General features: G+C 32.9%; 2 protein-coding genes across 3 annotated transcripts; one reads left to right on the forward strand and one right to left on the reverse strand.

Moving 5' to 3' along the window:
* Nucleotides 1-6,046: 6,046 nt before the first annotated feature.
* On the forward strand, nt 6,047-10,073 carry LOC133295867 (calmodulin-binding receptor-like cytoplasmic kinase 3). Its single transcript, XM_061494734.1, has 8 exons — nt 6,047-6,741; nt 6,830-7,131; nt 7,220-7,435; nt 7,681-7,943; nt 8,094-8,259; nt 8,345-8,434; nt 8,855-9,153; nt 9,513-10,073. Exons 2-8 carry the CDS (start codon nt 6,867-6,869, stop codon nt 9,720-9,722), a joined length of 1,509 nt encoding a protein of 502 aa, XP_061350718.1. The 5' UTR covers nt 6,047-6,741; nt 6,830-6,866; the 3' UTR covers nt 9,723-10,073.
* Nucleotides 10,074-10,508: 435 nt separating this feature from the next.
* On the reverse strand, nt 10,509-16,357 carry LOC133295887 (putative chloride channel-like protein CLC-g). Of its 2 annotated transcripts, none has more exons than XM_061494777.1 (7): nt 16,106-16,357; nt 15,784-15,984; nt 15,385-15,562; nt 13,677-13,939; nt 12,497-12,766; nt 11,259-12,387; nt 10,509-11,029 (listed from the first exon to the last, which is right to left on the reverse strand). In XM_061494777.1, the coding sequence occupies exons 1-7, from the start codon at nt 16,300-16,302 to the stop codon at nt 10,892-10,894; spliced, it is 2,376 nt and encodes a 791-aa protein (XP_061350761.1). In that variant the 5' UTR covers nt 16,303-16,357; the 3' UTR covers nt 10,509-10,891. The 2 variants fall into 2 exon arrangements, with proteins under 2 accessions (XP_061350761.1, XP_061350762.1); XM_061494778.1 differs by lacking the exon at nt 10,509-11,029 and having other exon boundaries at nt 11,431-11,578; nt 11,664-12,387.
* Nucleotides 16,358-19,228: the final 2,871 nt, after the last annotated feature.

A 19,228-nucleotide genomic window follows, 5' to 3' on the forward strand; every position in this document is an offset into this window, starting at 1 on the left:
TCTGGATGACATCAAGCTGGCTACTCAAAGGATTTCTACTGATTTTGTTATCCTAATTAGAAACAGCCCTGTGATTCATTGGTTTCGGCCCACCAGGATTGGTTGAAAATTAATGTTGATGAAGGTGTCTCAAAGAATACGTTTTTAATCAAAACGTATTCTATGTTTATTTGAATGTTATCAATATATATATAGGAAAAATATTTTTCAAGCTGCTTGAGATAAATTTATCTCCGGTCACTTCAAAACTACGTCGTTTTGATTATTTATTTCTTTATATGTATTGATTCACCTTTGAATGGTTATGATTCCTCTTTTCTCTCTTTTCCTTTATCATCATTAATTCATCTTTGTACGGTTATGGTTTAGTAACCGAAAATAATTTTATCTCCGGCAGCTTAAAAAATGATAAGCCCAATATATATATGTATATATATATATATGAAAAATTCTCAACAATAACAATATCATAAAATGAAATTGTCAGGTCAAATATAAATAATAATATAATATTATCTCATAATTGATATACGCTTCCACTTGACGGAGATATAGACAATATTATTGTTGACATAAATGTGGGTTAGAGGTATTGTTTCTCGATGCGTTTTACGTCTTTAACTTCAAACATAAGTTTTTCTTTTTTCCTCGCATGATCAAACCCGGCTCAAGTGTGTAATTGCGGGGCCTTAGGTTGATATTTTTTTAGACTAAATATCAGATTCTTACTTGCTTGCTGTAGGTTAAATCAACATAATAGTCCAAATAATTAATAGAAACAAAGAAAAAAAAAGATAAATAACTTGATCAACCAAATATATAGAAACATGGCATAAAAAATTATCATTTATCATTGTATCTTAAATGAAAAGGGAAGCCCATAACTATGTGCAAGGAATACTTTCATCAATGAGTTAAATAACAAATCACACTAAGTGAATTTGACATCATAGAATAATTCAAAACCTTAAAGTGAATAAGCTTATGGTTTTTTTTTTCCAGTTATATAGACCTCAATGAGAGTCAAATTTCATTTCCAGCACAACAAGTGGTTGAATCGTAAATAGATTCCAAAACTCTTTTACCAATAAATTAAATGTCAAACCACAATAAGTAGATTTATACCAGGTCCAAAACTTTAAATAATGAGTTCATGTATATCTCATTTATTTCATTATTATGGTGAATGTGAAACTTCTCACCCACATTTAAAATTCATTTCTAACATTTCATTTCTAACATTTTAGGTTATTTTTCCCCTACTAATACGAGTAGGGGTGTTAACGGGCCGAGCCGAGCCGAGCTTTGGTCTTAAAATGTTAAGCTTGTGATTAAATGTGTCGGCCTTATCAAGCTTGTTACCTGTTACGAATATAATTATCGGCCTTTGGCCTGCCTTATTTACAAAAAATAAAAGCCTAATTTGGCCTATTAGCCTGTTAGAAAAAGATAAGACAATTTATCCAAACAAAATATATAATCAACAACACTACTAATTACATAAATATTCATAAATTTAATGTATATCGAAACAATATTCATAAATTTAATGTATATCGAAACAACATAATATAGAACAAAATCATTCAAAAAGTCTGTTTAACTAATAAAACAGGGGTGAAATGGATTGAGAGGAGAGAGAGGGCTATTACAAATAATATAAAAAATATAAATAAAAATAAAAATTAATATACTAGGCCAGCCTGAGAGGCTCCAAGGACGAACTTTTGAATTGGAGCCTGAGACCTTTTTACTAAACGAGTTTTTATACAAGTTCAAGCCTGGTTCCAACAATCAATATTAGGCATGTAAGCTTGAGCCTTCACGAGCTGAGCCAAAGGCCCCTGACTCATTTATCACCCCTAAATATGAGAGTACCCATTTTATACATAAAACTCGAATAAAATATTCATTTCATTTTTAGAAAATGATTTTGACGAATACCTAATATTCATAAGGGAAACGGAATTCCAACATATACCAACCAGACAGCGTCACCCACAGAGACACATGCAATCCTCTAGGAATCATACGCAATTCGAAAAGACGTGCATTTATATTTAGTTTTCACTATTTATCCTCGAGAGGAGATGAGATGCAAATATAATTATGGGTTTTAGAAGAGTTATGTTATTAGAAAAGTGATTGTGTAATATTATAGAGATTCATTTTGTGTGCCTTAATTTTTTTTCTTTTTACTTCAAAAAATACAGACTCCACAAAATATTGTGTATAAGAATTTTTTTTGTATCATGTTGCATGATGAATACAAACTCATGTATTATCTATACTGCCATGCATAAATTTGGGAAGGTGTTCAATCAGTTGTTCCCTTCCGGCAAAAGTGTTCATAAACTCAATCTGCAAATAACACGTGGAGGTTTGTCCTACTGCTGCATGTGAAAGTCTATTAATTTTTTAGCTATAAAAAAAGTGCATGTGATGTGGTCAGTTGATAACAAATTTGCTGGGAGATGCTGCTGATTTTTATTAGGCATATGATTGAACTTAACAAGAAAATATCTAGACTAATATTAGAGGAAAAATATTTATTATTTTAATTGGTTAATTTTATATTTCGGAGAGAGTAAAATAAAATATAGCAAGAGAACATAAAAAATATCAAATTATGGTTATTTCACTTAAAATAATATAAAATTATATTGTTTAAAATGATAAATATATTTCTAATATTAAAATAGCATGATAAAAGCCATATAAATACTCAATTTATTTTTATTGTATCTGGTATAACGAATTTTGTTAATAAGCTGATAAATCATGTAGTATGATCAGTTGATCCTACTTACTTTGTAGTTCCGTTTTCCTTCAATGTCTCCTATGTCACAAAAAATAATAAAAACTCCAGATAAATTAATGAAAGACAATATCATGTTACCTTGACAGAATAAAAGTTTATTCATTTTCATGTATAAAAAAAAGAATAAAAGTTTATACTTATAAGTTAGTGTAATTAATTAAGACTTTTTATAAAATAACAATAAATAATTTGTAACATTATTGAGTTTTGGCACTGCAATTTCGTTATCACATGCATACATAACGAAAAGGAGCACAAAGTTTTGCTGCTATCATCCACGTAAGGGAGATCATTTTAGGTACATTGGTGGTATTGCGTATTTGGTGCGATAATATATTTTACAGTAAGTTTGATTAGTAAAACTTAATGAAAAGTAAGAAAGGGAATAGTAACTATTTTGTCACGCTTGACAAATTTTTTTATCAAACTACCATGCTAACAGTAAATTTTGTCAAAATGTCACGCGGCATATTTCGCTACACTATAGCGAAATATGTTTGTAAGTAATTTGCTACACAGTGTAGTGAAATATGCCACGTCAGAATGCACAGAACCAAAAATGCCATGTGTCAAGCAGACAGAATTCAAGCGAATTTACAGTGTAACGAATTTCTGCCTGGTTGACACGTGTCATTTTTTGCTGACTGTGCATTCTGACATGGTATATTTCGCTACACTGTATAGCGAATTACTTGCAAACATATTTCACTACACAGTATAGCGAAATATACCGCGTGGCATTTTGGCAAAATTTACTGTTGACGTGGCAGTCTGGTAAATTTTTTTGCTAAGTGTGACAAAATGGTCACTCTTCCGTAAGAAAGTAGCTTTTTTATTCTCTTTTTTCAAAAAAAAGTTGTTGACCTGGTGCAATATTCTTGGCTTGTCATAAGTACAACAATGATATTATAGATTTATTTACGTAAAGAGACAAAATTACTTGTCATGTCAGAGGAGAGTCTTTTTTTAAATATTTCAATCGATTTATTATTTTGCGATTAGTTTAAGGGAAAAATTTTTTTGATGTTACTTTAGACAACTTTGTCTAATGTTCATCGAAACGACGTCGTTTTGAGGTTGAAAAATTAAAAAATTAGAATGATAAAGACTATTATAACCCTGAAATAAATCAAAATTACAAAAACACCATGATTTCCGTCCCAAAACGACGTCGTTTCGATGAACATTAGATAAAAGTATCTAAAGTAATTTTAGAAAAAACAAACCCTTAGTTTAATTCGAAACAATTTTTGAATTAAAATTTTAAATTTTTCCTAAAAATAATATTAAATTACTGAAAAATATCGAACACGTATTATCACTTCACTTATTCAATGATAACACGAACTAAACTACCATCAGTGCTGCTTTTGACTTGGGAGCGTTGCATTTGGACCTAATATCTTCATAAGAAATCAGCTTTTTCTATAACCTAATACATAGCCTGATAGCCATACACGAAAACTGCTATATGGTACTGTTGGACAAGCCCAATGAGCACTGAAACCATTCCAGCTTCTGGTCTTGGTGACTCAGTGGTCAGTACTATGAAAGTCTAAAACTAAATAATAAATGAAATCATTCATTAGTCAAAAATGTTTTTATTCAAATTTTATTCTTTTACCTTTTTTAAAATTAAAATTTTCAATAAATCTTAAAATTTTCAATAAATCTTAAAATTTTATTAGATGAGTTTGTAAACCTGACTGATATTCTAAACATTCTGGATCCAACAGTCTGATTTGTTTCAAAACCCAGGCATGCAAAAGCCTAAAACCGAGACCCGAGTTTTAATTTGGGTTGGTCTCTTTCCGGTTTGATCCGAGTTTTAAGCGGGTCTTGTCACATCCGAAAAAGCCAGCTTTAACGCTTAAATCGCGTCGATCAATTAAGTTTAGATTTGCCCATCCTACATCTTCTCAGCCCTAAAATTAAGCCCAGTATCAGCAGCGTTCAAACTCATTCTCTATTGTTGACTAATTTTTTTCTCTCCTCAACTTGTTACATTTTTTTAAGTAAATGACGTTCTTCGTTCTGTAATTCCAATTGAAGTTCAACCATCATATCCAATTCATCTCTAATTTTTCTTTTTTCCTTTTAAATATCCTTACCGTATTTGTAAAGAATTAATTCAACACAAAATCTTAAAGTGTTTAATGAAGGCTTTTTTAATAATTTATATTATTCTCTAACATACCTCATCATGTAAGAGACATTTGAGCTTAAAACGTGGATATTATAGGTCTAATTTTTTTTATTTTTTTACCTTATGCTTTTTTAATTTCCCAAGTGAGGAATAAAGATCGAACTCGTGATCTTATGATCACTGAAACTCTAATATCATGTAAAAAATCAATTCAACCAAAAATCTTAAGGCGTTAAGTGATGACCTTCTTAACGGTTTATATTATTCTCTAACACATCCCTTCACGAAGAGTCTCTGAGCTTGAAGCGTGAATATTACATAGGTCTAATTTTTGATTTATCTATACTTATTTTAATTCACTATAAAGTGAGAGCGGTTATGATCGAATTTGTGATTTTATATATGATCACTGAAACTCTGATACCATGTACAAAATTAATTTAACGCAAAATCTTAAAATATTAAATAAAAATCTTTTTAATAATTTATATTATTCTCAAAGTAATCTCTTGAAAGCTACTCTCCAGTAAGTATAGTTTCTCTTCCCCCTATTTTTTTCATTGGTAATAATTATAATTTATCAATATTAGGACTTGACTTCAATATAAGCTTCAAGCTGAGGTTGCTTAACTGACTCATCATGATTAAACGCCGGTTTTTTTTTTAATACAATGTTTAGGTTTACTTGTCCCCACCCAAGTTACCATTTTCAAAATCACATGTGAAAACCCTTTTCACATTCAAAAGTTAAGGACCAAAATCACATCAACCCTCAGAAATGGTTTTTTCAGAATGACAAAAATGCCCTCCAGATACCTTCCTGGCAATTCCAATAGCTATTTCTCTCCCAACACCCAAGCTTCGATGGTCAACCACGGCAACTTCGCATTTTCTGCAGCATAGTAAACAAATATTATAATAATAATAATAATAATAATAATAATAATAAAACTATACATGCCAAATTTGTTGGTGTTAAATACAACACAATAGAATAATAAAGTAATAAACGAAATATACAAATTATATTATACGAAATATTACGTAGAGACGGCAAATGGTTTTGCGTCACAGTTCACTAAAGTTTTGTTCCTTATCTTGGCTCCGTCTCTCCCTCTCTCTCTCCTCTCTCCTCTCTCCTCTCTCATGAATAATGTTTATTCATGTCTGTCAGACTTATATAGGACAATTCCGAGGTGTAAAACCGGGTTTAGTTCTGTTTATTAATTTTCTTCCATAGCCGCCACTTGTGCTTCCCTTGTTCTTTCAGCTGTTACTCTCTTCTTTTGCACTACCCAGATCCCAAGATATTACCTTTCCTTGATTCCCAGCAGAAAGTTTTGTTCTTTTGTCTTATCTTTTGTGTCCATACGTTTGCGTTTTGTGGGAATTGGATAATCGGAATTTTGTGTGAGAGCTCCATGTTCTTGGATTCCTAGCCAGCTGGCTCCTTGCAATTTTTTGTCCGATTGGGTGTTCGGAGAAATTGAAGCCACAGTACACAACTTTATCTGATCCAAGGCAACTCCTCTTTTACGTTGATCTTTTTTGTTCTCACTGTCAGAAATTGAACTTGCCTTTTTCTGCAGAAATTTAATGCCTCATCAATTCATTGTAGCCCAATTTGGTGAATTGGGCTTACAGCTTTGATTGATTGATTGTTTGCTGGGAATATTTCAGAGAATTTTTCCTTAAAAAAAAAAAAAAAAAACTTTCCTTTTCTCAAGTGTTTTGGAACTGTGAAACCAGAAATCATTTGGGTGTTAAGTTCCAGGTAAACTATGATGCTTGATCAGGATTCTGCTAGTTTTGTTGGGTAGTTCTGTACACCAGGTTGAGGAAATGCTTTCCTTATGTATTAGGACACAAAACTGCAATTGGACTGCACTGTTTAGTTAAATGGCTGCTATCACTGCGTTGTTCTTGGTGCTATTACTGCAATTGTCAACAGTTTTTGGCTCTGCAGTTTTCTTTCAGTCAAAGGGTTGTGGCACTAATTGGGTAGCCTATTCATATTCTAGTCGTGGTCAGGACCTATTCTACATAAATGGGAATGTAGTAAATAAAGTTGCTTTCTGTAAGGCCCTCCAATTGTATATTGCAAACGGTTGCGATGTGAAGGACTACTTTGGAAGTAACAACTGTGCGTTGGATGTCTCTAGTGGTATGTATGGACACATCAGATGTTAATTTGAGTATAGTTATGCACATAGTTTTTAAAAACAGCTTATATTGGCTTTTATTGTTTGCAGTGAATTTACCTTCAAAGGCAGGGAGGAAACTTCTGCAGAAGGATTTAAGCAATAAATCTACATCACAAGGAGTTTCTCAGCCTCTGTCAAGCGACAAAGTTGGTATTTTTGCAGGTGGGGCTTTGTTGGTATGTTGTGTTGTTCTTTGTCCTTGTATGTATGGGAAGAGACGAAAAGCAACTGCTCATGCTGTTCTGTCCAAGGACCCAATTTCAAGTGAGTTGATTCTATAACTACTTTTACCATCTTTTTTGGGACTTTATGGATAACTTTCGTGCCAGACATTTGCATTCATGTTGTGAATTACAATTTGTGCACAATTTGATAAATATCTGTTACTATGTTATCTTAAAATTGCAGTTTCGATTGTTATGATATACTTTTCTTTTAAGGAAAAAAAAAAAAAAAAGATTGTGCTTCCCGTTACACTTAAGAAGTAAAGAACAATTTTGCTGTTGTAGTGGATTCAACTTCCTCCTTTGAAGGAAACTCCGTTTCTGAAAAGGTCCCAGCTAGTCCACTTCGGGTGCCACCTAGTCCATCAAGATTCTCAACGTCTCCAAAACTTAGTAGACTTCAATCATTACATCTCAACTTGAGCCAGGTTACAAGAGCTACCCGTAATTTCTCAGAAACATTGCAAATAGGCGAAGGAGGTTTTGGAACCGTTTACAAAGCCAAGTTAGAAGATGGCCTAGTTGTGGCTGTGAAACGCGCAAAAAGAGTAAGCCATAGCTCTTCACATGTAGTCTAAAAATTTTCAGCTTACTTTGGAGTGCTAAAGTTCTGGATTCTGTTTTTATAAGGAAAATTATGATACTAATAATGGTAGAAGTAACTATTTTCTCTATGCTGATATGACTAAATTGTATAGGAACATTTTGAGAGTTTGAGAACAGAATTCAGCAGTGAAATTGAACTTCTGGCCAAAATTGATCATCGAAACCTGGTGAAGCTACTAGGTTATATTGACAAAGGAAATGAACGCCTACTTATTACAGAGTATGTGCCAAATGGTACTCTTCGAGAACATTTGGATGGTAAGACCATGCACTGTTCTTTGCCAATGTCTGTCTTTTTGAATATTGAAACTAAAATGGAATATCATGTTGATATAATTTGCAGGTCTGCGTGGAAAAATCCTGGACTTCAATCAGCGCCTCGAAATTGCAATTGATGTTGCTCATGGCTTGACCTATCTGCATCTGTATGCAGGTCAGTAATCCCTCTATTCTGCGAATTTTGTTCACCTTCTACATTTTCTGTGCATATAAGCCAAATGTAAGATTATTCTGCACTACACCTTAGATAAATAGATTATAAATAGATGCTGTGAAGTTTAGAGTTTTAAGAAAACAACTTTGAATATAGTTAGTTATATGCTGTTTGTTTACTGAAGCATAGTCTATTGACAGGACATCATATGCTTAAGTAGTGAGCATTGATACCTTTTCAGCATATTTCAACTTTTCCCTTTTTGGAATAGACCTTCTATGCATGCTGAAAATATCCATATATTCCTGATTGATAGATATATTTTTTCTAGTCGTTGGTGCATGGTATAAGGTTTTCCCTACGTAGTCTATTAATTATATATAGATATTGATGGCTAACCTTTTTCTTATCTTAGTACAGAAAAGCAAATTATCCATCGAGATGTGAAGTCATCCAACATTCTTCTGACAGAAAGCATGAGAGCCAAAGTTGCTGATTTTGGATTTGCAAGGCAGGGTCCAGTGAACACTGATCAAACACACATTTCTACAAAAGTGAAGGGAACAGTTGGTTATTTGGACCCTGAGTATATGAAAACATACCAACTCACTCCCAAAAGTGATGTTTACTCATTTGGAATTTTGCTCTTAGAAATTGTGACAGGTCGCCGTCCTGTGGAGTTGAAGAAAACTGTTGAAGAGCGAGTTACACTAAGATGGGTATGCTCATAATTTGTTCTTATCAAGATGAATTTTTTGTTCTTCAACTTTTTTTTTCCCTACAAGTGTTAATTGTCCATTTAAATTTTGGCATATGTTGAAGAGATGATATAACATTTAAGGCATGCATCCAACAGTGATCATGCAAGTTAGGAACCTCTTAAGAAATAACTTAATGGTGTCACTCCAGAACAGTATAACCTTATGTCATCGATTCTTTATGGGAATAATTTGATATGGACATGTTTACAGTGATCATGTTAAGTTAGCATATGTCTAACTTAAGTTTATAGATGAAATATTTGGTGTCTCTTTTCATGTTCAAGCACTAAAACTACGCGGTTGTGATCATTGTGCAGGCCTTCAGGAAGTATAATGAAGGAAGTGTGGTGGAACTGGTGGATCCTTCAATGGAAGAAGCTGTAAATGCAGATGTGCTCATGAAGATGTTTGATTTGGCATTTCAGTGTGCAGCACCCATTCGATCAGATAGACCTGACATGAAATCAGTGGGTGAGCAATTGTGGGCAATAAGGGCTGATTACCTCAAGAGTGCAAAGAGAGAATAATTACTCAAACTTGATGATATTGTGAAGTCGGTGTTTTCTTTTTCTTTTTCTTTTTTTTAAAAAAAATCTTTCCTTCTTTCTTTATCCTACCTGAACTGAACGTGTTTTAGGTATTGTGAATTGAAGTTTACTTTCATTTGGGTGGTCTTCTAGATGACATTGGAATATTTTCTTTGTAGAGTTGACAACGAATTTCGTAAAATATGAATTTGTTAATGAATCACTCCCAAGATGGAGCAATAGATAATGAGGGGTTGGTGATTGCCTGAATGGTCAGTCAGAACAAATGCTTTTGGACGATTGATCATTAACTCCTGAAAAATGGCTACAAAGTTTGTTAATGCCAAAACTTAGTTGCTAAATGGCTTACCTTCATTTTGTAACACGGTATCATTGTCTTTCTTCGTTTCTTTTGAACGATATACGAATGGTCATATAATGTGACTAGTTCATTTATCTCCAAGTTCTTGATTTCTTGTTCAAATTATAATGATTTGACATTTAGCAATACTACTAAACTCCACGTTGTTGTAGTATAATATTCTATGAATTCACCTAGGTTGTTTCAGTTAGAAGTGTGCACAAAATTCAAAAGAAACTGCATCAGATTGTGAACCGAATCTTATCGCATCAACGGAATAATATTTTTTTTTTTTCAAATTAATTTAATAACCCAATCATTTTATGTAGGATTGATACAGAAATCGAACTGCTTTATTCAGAATTGATATAAAACAAAAGAATAAACCAACAAAAGAATAATTAAGAAGCGAAGGAGGACCCTCAATCAACCACTGATCAATTATGATGACAGAAAGTACAAAGCTATTAAATAAAAACAAAACAAAACCCCCTTTGATCAGAGGCCCACTTTTTAAGCAGCCGTATGCCATTGCCAAAAAACAACTTTTTACGTTCATGTCCTATATACAAGGCATTCATATATCCTAATTCGTAATATGAAAAATATGACTACCAGCTCTGGATTCCATGATGAAGTTAGGAGTAAAAGAAAATAAAAATCATCACTAATACTCTGGTCTCAAGAATATGGATGCCTTCTACAACACAAGAATAATTAAGCTTGGTAACGTTGTTCAGATGTCACAAAAAAACTATCACAAGAATACGTAAGCCTTACTGTTGAAGTTTAAGCTTGATAGCCTTTCTCAGATATCCCAAAAGTATTCCAAAAGGTTCTGTAATCTTAATCTTTTCCACCTCCTTCTTACCAGCAAAGGATGCAAACCCAATATATGTTCTGGCATGAAATCGTGCCTTGTCAATATACCCACTACAGGTGATCTCTGCAGTTAGCATGCATAAAACTTAGATAAGTGAACAACAGAGAACAAAAACGCTGAATTGGTGATAACAAACTAAGAGTATCATGCAAGGAAACAATACATGCAGATACTCCAACTAAATTTAGCACCCTACTTTTACCAACTATACACAGGAGTTAACTTTCTCAATCGAAATTGCAACAAGTCATGAGAAATCGAAATTGCAACAAGTCATGAGAAAATTACTTACACCAGAGATCTTGGGTATCACTAGCATGTGTCTTAAACCGACCTCTCGAAAAAGTGTAAGGGCCTTTCCCAGGGACATTGTCTCCACAACAGTATAAGGTGAAGCATTAGTAAATGGATGTAGATCTATGAACATGTCCATCTCTTCCTCCGTTAACCGTATATCCTCTATCTTTTCACCTTTGCCTGAACCCTTCTTTGCAAAACCATCTGCTGAAAACTGTTTCAAGACATCATCACTTATTGATGTTGGTGTGGGCAAGAAAGCTTTCTTCTTCAACAACGTGAGGAGATGGTCGCGAAGGACTATACCGAATAAAACTGTAGCTTCAGAAAGTGGAGGCTCATCAATAACAGGAAATCCATTATGTCTGGTAGTTTTGAGAACAAACACTATGTTACGAACCTTCTCAATGCCATTGAAAATCTGAAGTGGGCCAGTGACTACATCTCCCACTGTTAGCTGCCTCATATATGGTTCCGCATGAGTTTCTAAATAAGGCAAACCCTTGGCTTTCATTATAAGGTCATATATATTTTGATTGAAAGCATCTGCTACAGTCTTAGATACCAAAAGCACCATCATGATTAGGGGTAGCAATAACAAGTTATTGGTCAGTTCAAGAATAATAACACAGAGAGAAACTGTTGTCCTCATAGATCCACCAAGAAAGGAAGCAGCGCCAAGTACAGCATAAAGGCCATGGTTAAGATTGGACTGTTTGCCAACCAACATTCCAACAAAGCGTCCATAAGATGCGCCAGTCACAATAAGTGGCACAAAAAGACCGACCGGAGCAACAACTCCAAAGCTAAAGATACTTAAAAAAAAGCATGTGATGAAAAAGATGAACATTGAAGAATACTCAAACTCATCGTCGGTGTTCTTGCTAAATAGATTTCTGATAGCATCATCATTTGTGTTAAAAATGAGGCTGGCAAGATCATTGTAGTGATTAGGTGGACATTGGAATTTCTTGTAGATACCAGACCGACCTATTGTAGGGCAAGACTCAGTTGCATCAGGTGGACAAGGTCGGCAAGTTGCAAGCCATGGCAAACCAAAAAGAAGACAGGAGGTAAAAATGGAGATTACACAAGCAAGCAAAATTTTCCAAATGGTGCCTTTCCTGCAAGAGTAAATGATGGGAAGAATGAGCTCGGCAGAACACATTGCAGTGTTATGAAAACTGAAAAGTTTAATTTTGTCCCATCGACTTAATTAAAAGAGAAGCTTACTGATTGATAAAATTGTATATGCGAAGAACTTTGTTCAACAAAAAATTATAGAAGCTTCCAAGTATCCCCCCAATAACACCAAGAATAAACACAGGAGGAACATCTGCCACATGATATGAAATACTTGCTGAATAAGCATCAAACATTATCAGTCCCCCTTTACCAAATAACCCACATTTACCACTTAAACATACATCAATCATAGCACGAAGAAAAATTGCAACTATTGCTGCTGTGAAGAAAGTTCTCCACAGAAGGGCAGTCCTCCACCTGTAGAACATAAATTAACAATTTATTAATTTATTTTTGAGATAATCAACGGGAACAAAATTGACTTCTGGATTTTCAGACTGATAAGATAAAACAATAACGATTTATCCACTAAAATTAAAAGGAAAGCAATTCTGATAAATAATAACAAGCCGTTTATAAGACAAAAAATGGGGACACTGGGAAGAGAAACAAAAGATTATGCTAATGCAATGGCTATCTGAAGGCTGAAGGTTCTCGATCAACGCTTTGCACATAAACACCTAGACACAAGCCTGCTGGACAATTAATCAGAAGCCTTTAGTATGTCTATCGCTTACGAAATAATTTTGGTTTATTGAAAAAGAGAGAGAGCAAAAGACCTATAGAATGAGGGCAACAGAGGCCAGAGAAGTGATTGAATCCCTAATCAGTTCAATATACACCTTGCTAAACCTCATCCCCCCCTCCCTCTCTTAAAAAAGAAACACAAGGAAGTAAGAAAATAGCCATGTTTTTCCTCACTGATCTTTTGAAAGTCATGCTTACCTTGATAAGAAAAAGGAGCTACCTCAGTTTCAGAGGTGTTTGGTTTAATGTGTTTGCCATCTATCGTATAATAAGAATCAAAGCCTAATGAGAAATTACAGTATATAAATGGTTCAAAAAAAAATTATATTGAGCAAAGTCTAGCCACAAATTAGCAGTCGAAAGCCAACAATTAATAACAAAAGTAAAGGCATGATCATATTTTTAATTGAAAATAAAAAGAAAGGGGAGGAGGAATAATTAACAGCTTCACAAGAACATTGGCAAAAACCATTCATATGGCAGCAAATATTTATTCCAATCCTCGAGCAAAGCATCATGAAAAATTAACAGAGTTTTTACAAGAGAAAAATTGTAATGTTAAGTAGATAGGAAAACAAACCAAGAAGTCATCTCTTCAAGAGCAAACAACACCCCACCAACAGGGGCACGAAAGGCAGCAGCAATTCCAGCTGCTGATCCACATGTTATTAGATCTCGTCGATCTCGATCATTTTTAAAAAACCGTAACCATTTCCACGTTAACCCATATCTCTTTGACCCACCCTGACCCAACAATGATGCCACACATGCACCTGTATGCACCATAGGCCCTGCTTTCCCAATAAGAAGAGATGATGAAACTGCCGTAATGCTTCCGATAATCTGTGAATAGAACCAACATGAAAGTAAATCTCTTCTTCATGAAAAACAACAATTCCTGTCTGACTAATTATAATAAAGGAATCCAGAGTACTAATTAAGAGACAACAGAATAAATGATATATCTTGAGGCTGAACTCTATGTTATTCGAGAAACAGTTTAATATTGTTCCGGGAATTTCTATCAAGACATGTGCTCCATGCGTCAAGGAAGGAGAAGAAAAGATAGAACACTGAAAATAGAATATCTTCTCCAATTAGACAAGCAGTATACACCCTCGAGGTGGTATTATCAGAGTAACAGGAACGACAGAGTAGAAATAGCCAATTAGCCATTAATTTTTTTCCCCTGATTCCTGAACAAATTAGAAAGGACAACATGATATATTGCTATTGTATACATATTACAGGAAAAAAAAAAAAAAAGGAATTTACTAGAGGAAAGTATAAAATGTAAGACATAACGAAAGAAGTGCTCATGCAGGTAATTCACAGATAATATGGCTAAAAAGTGATGGGAAACATTACTTGCACCCCACAAGAGTGGTGTAAATTTACATTACTTTGTGGCTGCTAGTAACTTATTCGTCTATGTTAATAACTTTTGAAATATGTTACTAGCCTGTAAAGAATCAATTCAACTCAAAAGTTAAAACTATTATACGAAGGCTACATTAATGGTTTTATATTATAAATCTCTAACACGCCCACTCACAAAAAAAGCTCATTGGGCATGAAGGGTGAACAATGCACAGGCTCCGCCTAGCTATGATAAGAAACTCCATAATATTTAATTATTTATTAATAAAATGAGGGGCGGTGAGGATCGAACTCGTAACCACTTGGTTACAAAGGCTCTGATACCATGTAAAGAACCAATTCAATCCAAAAACTTAAGATTTTAGATGAAGGCCACATTAATGGTTTTATATCATAAATCTCTAACATAGACTAACTTTATGCAGTGATGAAAGAATTCATCCAAACAAAAAGTTATCAACACCGAATAGCAAGTCACTAACTACCATAAAATGTTGTAAGATTTACATCACTTTTGTGGTGTACAAAGAAAAATGTTAATGAATAGTGATATCAATGGGAAGTGGATTTTGGTGGGTTAAACTTAAAAATGACTTCAACAATGAAATTGACACTTCACAGATTAGTACAAACTGACCAAATATTGGTAATCCCGTGTTCCACCTTTCAGTACCAACTACCAAGGTCTTTATGTTATTTGCGTACTCCACCTAGTACATAACAATTTTAACATTATAAATTTTAATTTCTTATGCAGCTTAAGAACTACAAAAGTTTTCTGGAAACATTAGTCATAGCATCACATCTGACGTCAGAATACATCAAGCTAATTGGAAATATTTACAACTTATGAACAAGCTTACATGAATGTCTATGACCCAGCACTGAAAAAGAGTTGTAGTGCATACCTTAACGAACAGAGTTGGTAGGGTAAATATTCCAGGAGCATCTACACCGTTAAGGTAAGCTTTCACCTCCGGTATACCTGAACCGGTAGCAGCAGGTGCTATCAAAGCCGTGATTATAGAGGAAAAAAGCGTGAGACTCAAATTTGAAGCAAAAAATGTAACAAAGGCCAAAAGAAACCTGCATGACATTTCGAAGCTTTATCAGCAACTTCACATGAAAAGAGTGCACATAGAAGAATTCAACTAATCATTACAAACCAAAAAATATAAATTCTGAAAAGTAATCATAAAGTTTTTGCTAACTCACAAAAATTCATTCGGATCCATAAAAAAGGAAAGAGTTAAATTTCGAAATTCCAAAGCAACATGAAATAAAATTCTAGTCACTAGACTCACTACCTCTTCTCCAACATCATATTGGATGTAATCACAAACTTCACGCCAGCAAGATTCTCCACAGCGAGATTGTTGCAAAACCCAACAAGGCTAACGATCATACCAATAAGAAAGCACAAGAGCCACTTCATCAATATGTACTGGAATATCTGAACCTTCCCTCTGCTCCTCCAATCCTGCTTGAAGAACTCGTTCTCAAAAATCCTAAACACCCATAACAAAAAGGGGAAGACTTTAGAACTGGGTCACTAGAAAAATTCCATCTTTGAACAAAAGCAAGAGACCCACATAAAAAAAAAAAAAAAAAAAAAAAAAAAAAACTGACTCATAATCAAGGCTCTCAATAGGGCAGACATTGGCGCCAACAATGGCAACCTGGGACGTGGAGTTGACAATGGATCTTTGCGAAGACAACAAGGGTTGTACGATGAGGGATTCGGGTTCGCCATTAGTCAAGTGTTCTGTTGACATGGTTGGAACCTCAGCAGTGTGTGGAGTGTTGAATTTTGAGGTTTGAAGCATGTGATGTGAGGTTGACCGTTTTGAAGAGGAGGAAGTATTAGTAGAAGAATGGTTTAGGAATGACCAGTGTTTACTTCTCTACTACAATGAAAAGCCTAATAGGGAAAATTCCCACAACACGTGGTGTGGTGCGGGTTTTTTTTGGGTTTGTGCGAATTATGAACTACATACAATGAAGCATAAAAGGAATACCAATAAATTAGAGGGGGCCTTCAAAAACAAAGTACAGTGTTTCTTTTTTAAAAAATATAAATTAAGTACCCTTCAAAAAATTTGAAATTATTGAAGAACATATTCATGTAATACATATTAGGTTCATTCAATTTGATTTAATGACAATGAATCGATTCGTGTATAGTGGGATATTTGTTTTTTAGGAGGATATGTCAACAATTTAGCACTGGGCAAGGAAGAGTAATTGATGACACCGAATATTTATACTCGCTACTATAATAATATAATTTTTATTATTTTGTATTATTAAATACGAGATTTGGTGTTTGTCATTTAAAATAACATAAATTATGTCATTTTAGGAAAGGGATAGACACAGAAAAATAGAAATCATGGGAGAGAGAAAGTGAATAGTTTTTTTAATTTAAAATTCAAATTTTCTGTATCTGTATCTCTCTTAAAATGATATAACTTTCTGCCATTTAAAATGACAAATATTTTTTCATTAAATACGAATCACTCAAACTATGTAAGTCATCATTATTTTATATTTTTTTTTTCAAGGTGGACTTTAAGTAGGTACGTATTTAATGTATAGAGTAAGAAAAAACTATTATTCCAGGAGGACGTGATAATTTATCATGATAACACGTCATTGCATGATTTTGTATCCATCATCTTCAATGCAATTATCGTTTAGTATATGTTTTTCATTCGAATTTGTTGTTTTTAATTAATTGATAACTGACACAAAATTTATAAAAAGTATATATCATGAATAATTTACGCAAAATATCAATATAATTTTTTTAGCTTTGTAATAAATATTTAATTAACTGATAAATTTGGTGTTAAATTTATCAGCCGAAATGTTTACTCTAAACTGCTTGAAAATGTTACATCAAATGGCGTTAAGAGTAATTAATTTCACATTAATTATCATTTATGATGACGAGATGACTTACATCAGTTACATGAAAATACTATAATATATTGTATAGTTAAATAATAATAATTAAGATTACAACCTATTGCTATTAAAAAATGGGTAAGAAAGAGAGTAAGGTGTGTTCGGTAGAGAGAAAAAAATGTAGTGTCTGAAAATTTTCAGTAATATAATGAGGAATTGAATTTATTGAGAATGATATAAAAAAGTTGTTTGGTAGACGCAAATATTATGGGAATATTGAATAATTTTACTGAGTATGTGTTTGGTTGATTTAAACTAACTTTTAACTTTTTAAAACACCAAACCTAGGTTTTGATGTGAGCTGGGGTATTTTTATCTTACAATTTGCTTTTCAGCTTTCCCTGATGTTGGATTCTTCAATTACCACATATTTTTTGGTAATATGAAATTTTAGTTTCTTTATAAATTCGATTACCGATAAACGAATATATTTGGGAAGAGTATGTTGTTAACGTGTACCAAACATGGCAATTCACGTTTACCAATGTAGCTTTACTAGTCATCTTCAAAAATACCTTGTACCAAACACACTCCACTAAAGGTATTATATAAAATATTAAAAAATTATACATTTCTCGATAATATGGAATCTTAGTCTCACAGTTTATCTATATTATTTATCTTGAATCTTTAAATGTTGAAATTTCATAAATTTGTAAAATAATTTTTGTAATAATAATGTCACATTAAAATTAATTATTAATAGATATAGAATTTTCTAATTTTAAAATTAAAATAAGAGTAATAATGATAAAAGTAATACGATTAAAATAAAAAATATATGTATAAATAATGTTAACCTTCTGAAATAGGAAAACGACCAGATCCGATTAGGTTATCACGTATTCAGGTATTTGTTTGGTTCGGGAGAAATTTTTTTTATTAGAGAAATGGTTGAAAAGTGAGTTTGGTAGGAAAATGTAAAAAAAGTTGTTTGGTTGACCAAAATATTACCAGGGAAATTTATTTAAATATGCAAAATCTATGTTCGGAAGAAACTTTGCACCTGCTTTTTCACTTTCTCAGTTATCTCAAAATATCACATCTCAAGTGAATTTCATCCAAAAATCAACACAAAAGTCATTTTCCCATCTATCCTATTTGCTTAGTATTTTTTGAAAAAACCTGAACCAAACGTGATATTTTTCAATATCCACTTACACTTTTCCATCAATTCCAAAATAAACCTTCAACCAAACACTACGTCAATGCGTAGTGTAAGAGAACACCAGGAGCACATAAGAACTTATCAGTTATCATGATAACCGGATATATGCATGACTTTCCATCCATAAACTTCATTGCATTCATAATTTAATTTATGTTTTTTATTTGATTTTTTCATTTTTAATTAATTGATAAATTATATAATATTTATAAATAGGGTTTTAAAAATGTTATATTGTAGAGAAAATGAATTTGTCATGTTATAAAAATTTATTTTTCATGCCTTACTTTTTTTATTTGCTTCAAAAAATACAGTTCTCACAAATATTATATGTTATAGAAACTTTTTTTTTTCTTGTTGCATGATAAATGCAAACCCTTTATAAATATCATAAATAGTTTATGCAGAGTATCATGACATTTCTTTATCTATTTAAGATTTTTTTTTAATAAGTCCGCATGCTTTTTGTTTTTAAATTTATTAGTTGAAATGTTTACTCTATCTTCTTCAAAATGTTACATCAAATAGTGGAATAAATTAATTTGAAAGACTATACCTTTTTTTTTTCCGAAAGATGTCACAGTAGTTATCATTTATGATGATTAGACGACTCA

The sequence above is a fragment of the Gastrolobium bilobum genome, unplaced genomic scaffold, assembly GCF_033153095.1.
Source record: "Gastrolobium bilobum isolate Gb01-03AN ecotype WA unplaced genomic scaffold, APGP_CSIRO_Gbil_v1 utg2195, whole genome shotgun sequence".
Taxonomy (NCBI): Eukaryota; Viridiplantae; Streptophyta; class Magnoliopsida; order Fabales; family Fabaceae; genus Gastrolobium; species Gastrolobium bilobum.

Excerpts from the sequence above, each read along its gene's own strand:
- LOC133295867 (XM_061494734.1), top strand. The coding sequence starts at position 6,867 with ATGGCTGCTATCACTGCGTTGTTCTTGGTGCTATTACTGCAATTGTCA. Across the intron at positions 7,132-7,219 it reads TGCGTTGGATGTCTCTAGTG|TGAATTTACCTTCAAAGGCA; the intron begins GTATGTATGGAC and ends TATTGTTTGCAG. Across the intron at positions 7,944-8,093 it reads CTGTGAAACGCGCAAAAAGA|GAACATTTTGAGAGTTTGAG; the intron begins GTAAGCCATAGC and ends TAAATTGTATAG.
- LOC133295887 (XM_061494777.1), bottom strand. The coding sequence starts at position 16,302 with ATGCTTCAAACCTCAAAATTCAACACTCCACACACTGCTGAGGTTCCA. Across the intron at positions 15,985-16,105 it reads ATTGAGAGCCTTGATTATGA|GATTTTTGAGAACGAGTTCT; the intron begins GTCAGTTTTTTT and ends ATGGGTGTTTAG. Across the intron at positions 12,388-12,496 it reads ATATACAATTTTATCAATCA|GAAAGGCACCATTTGGAAAA; the intron begins GTAAGCTTCTCT and ends TTACTCTTGCAG.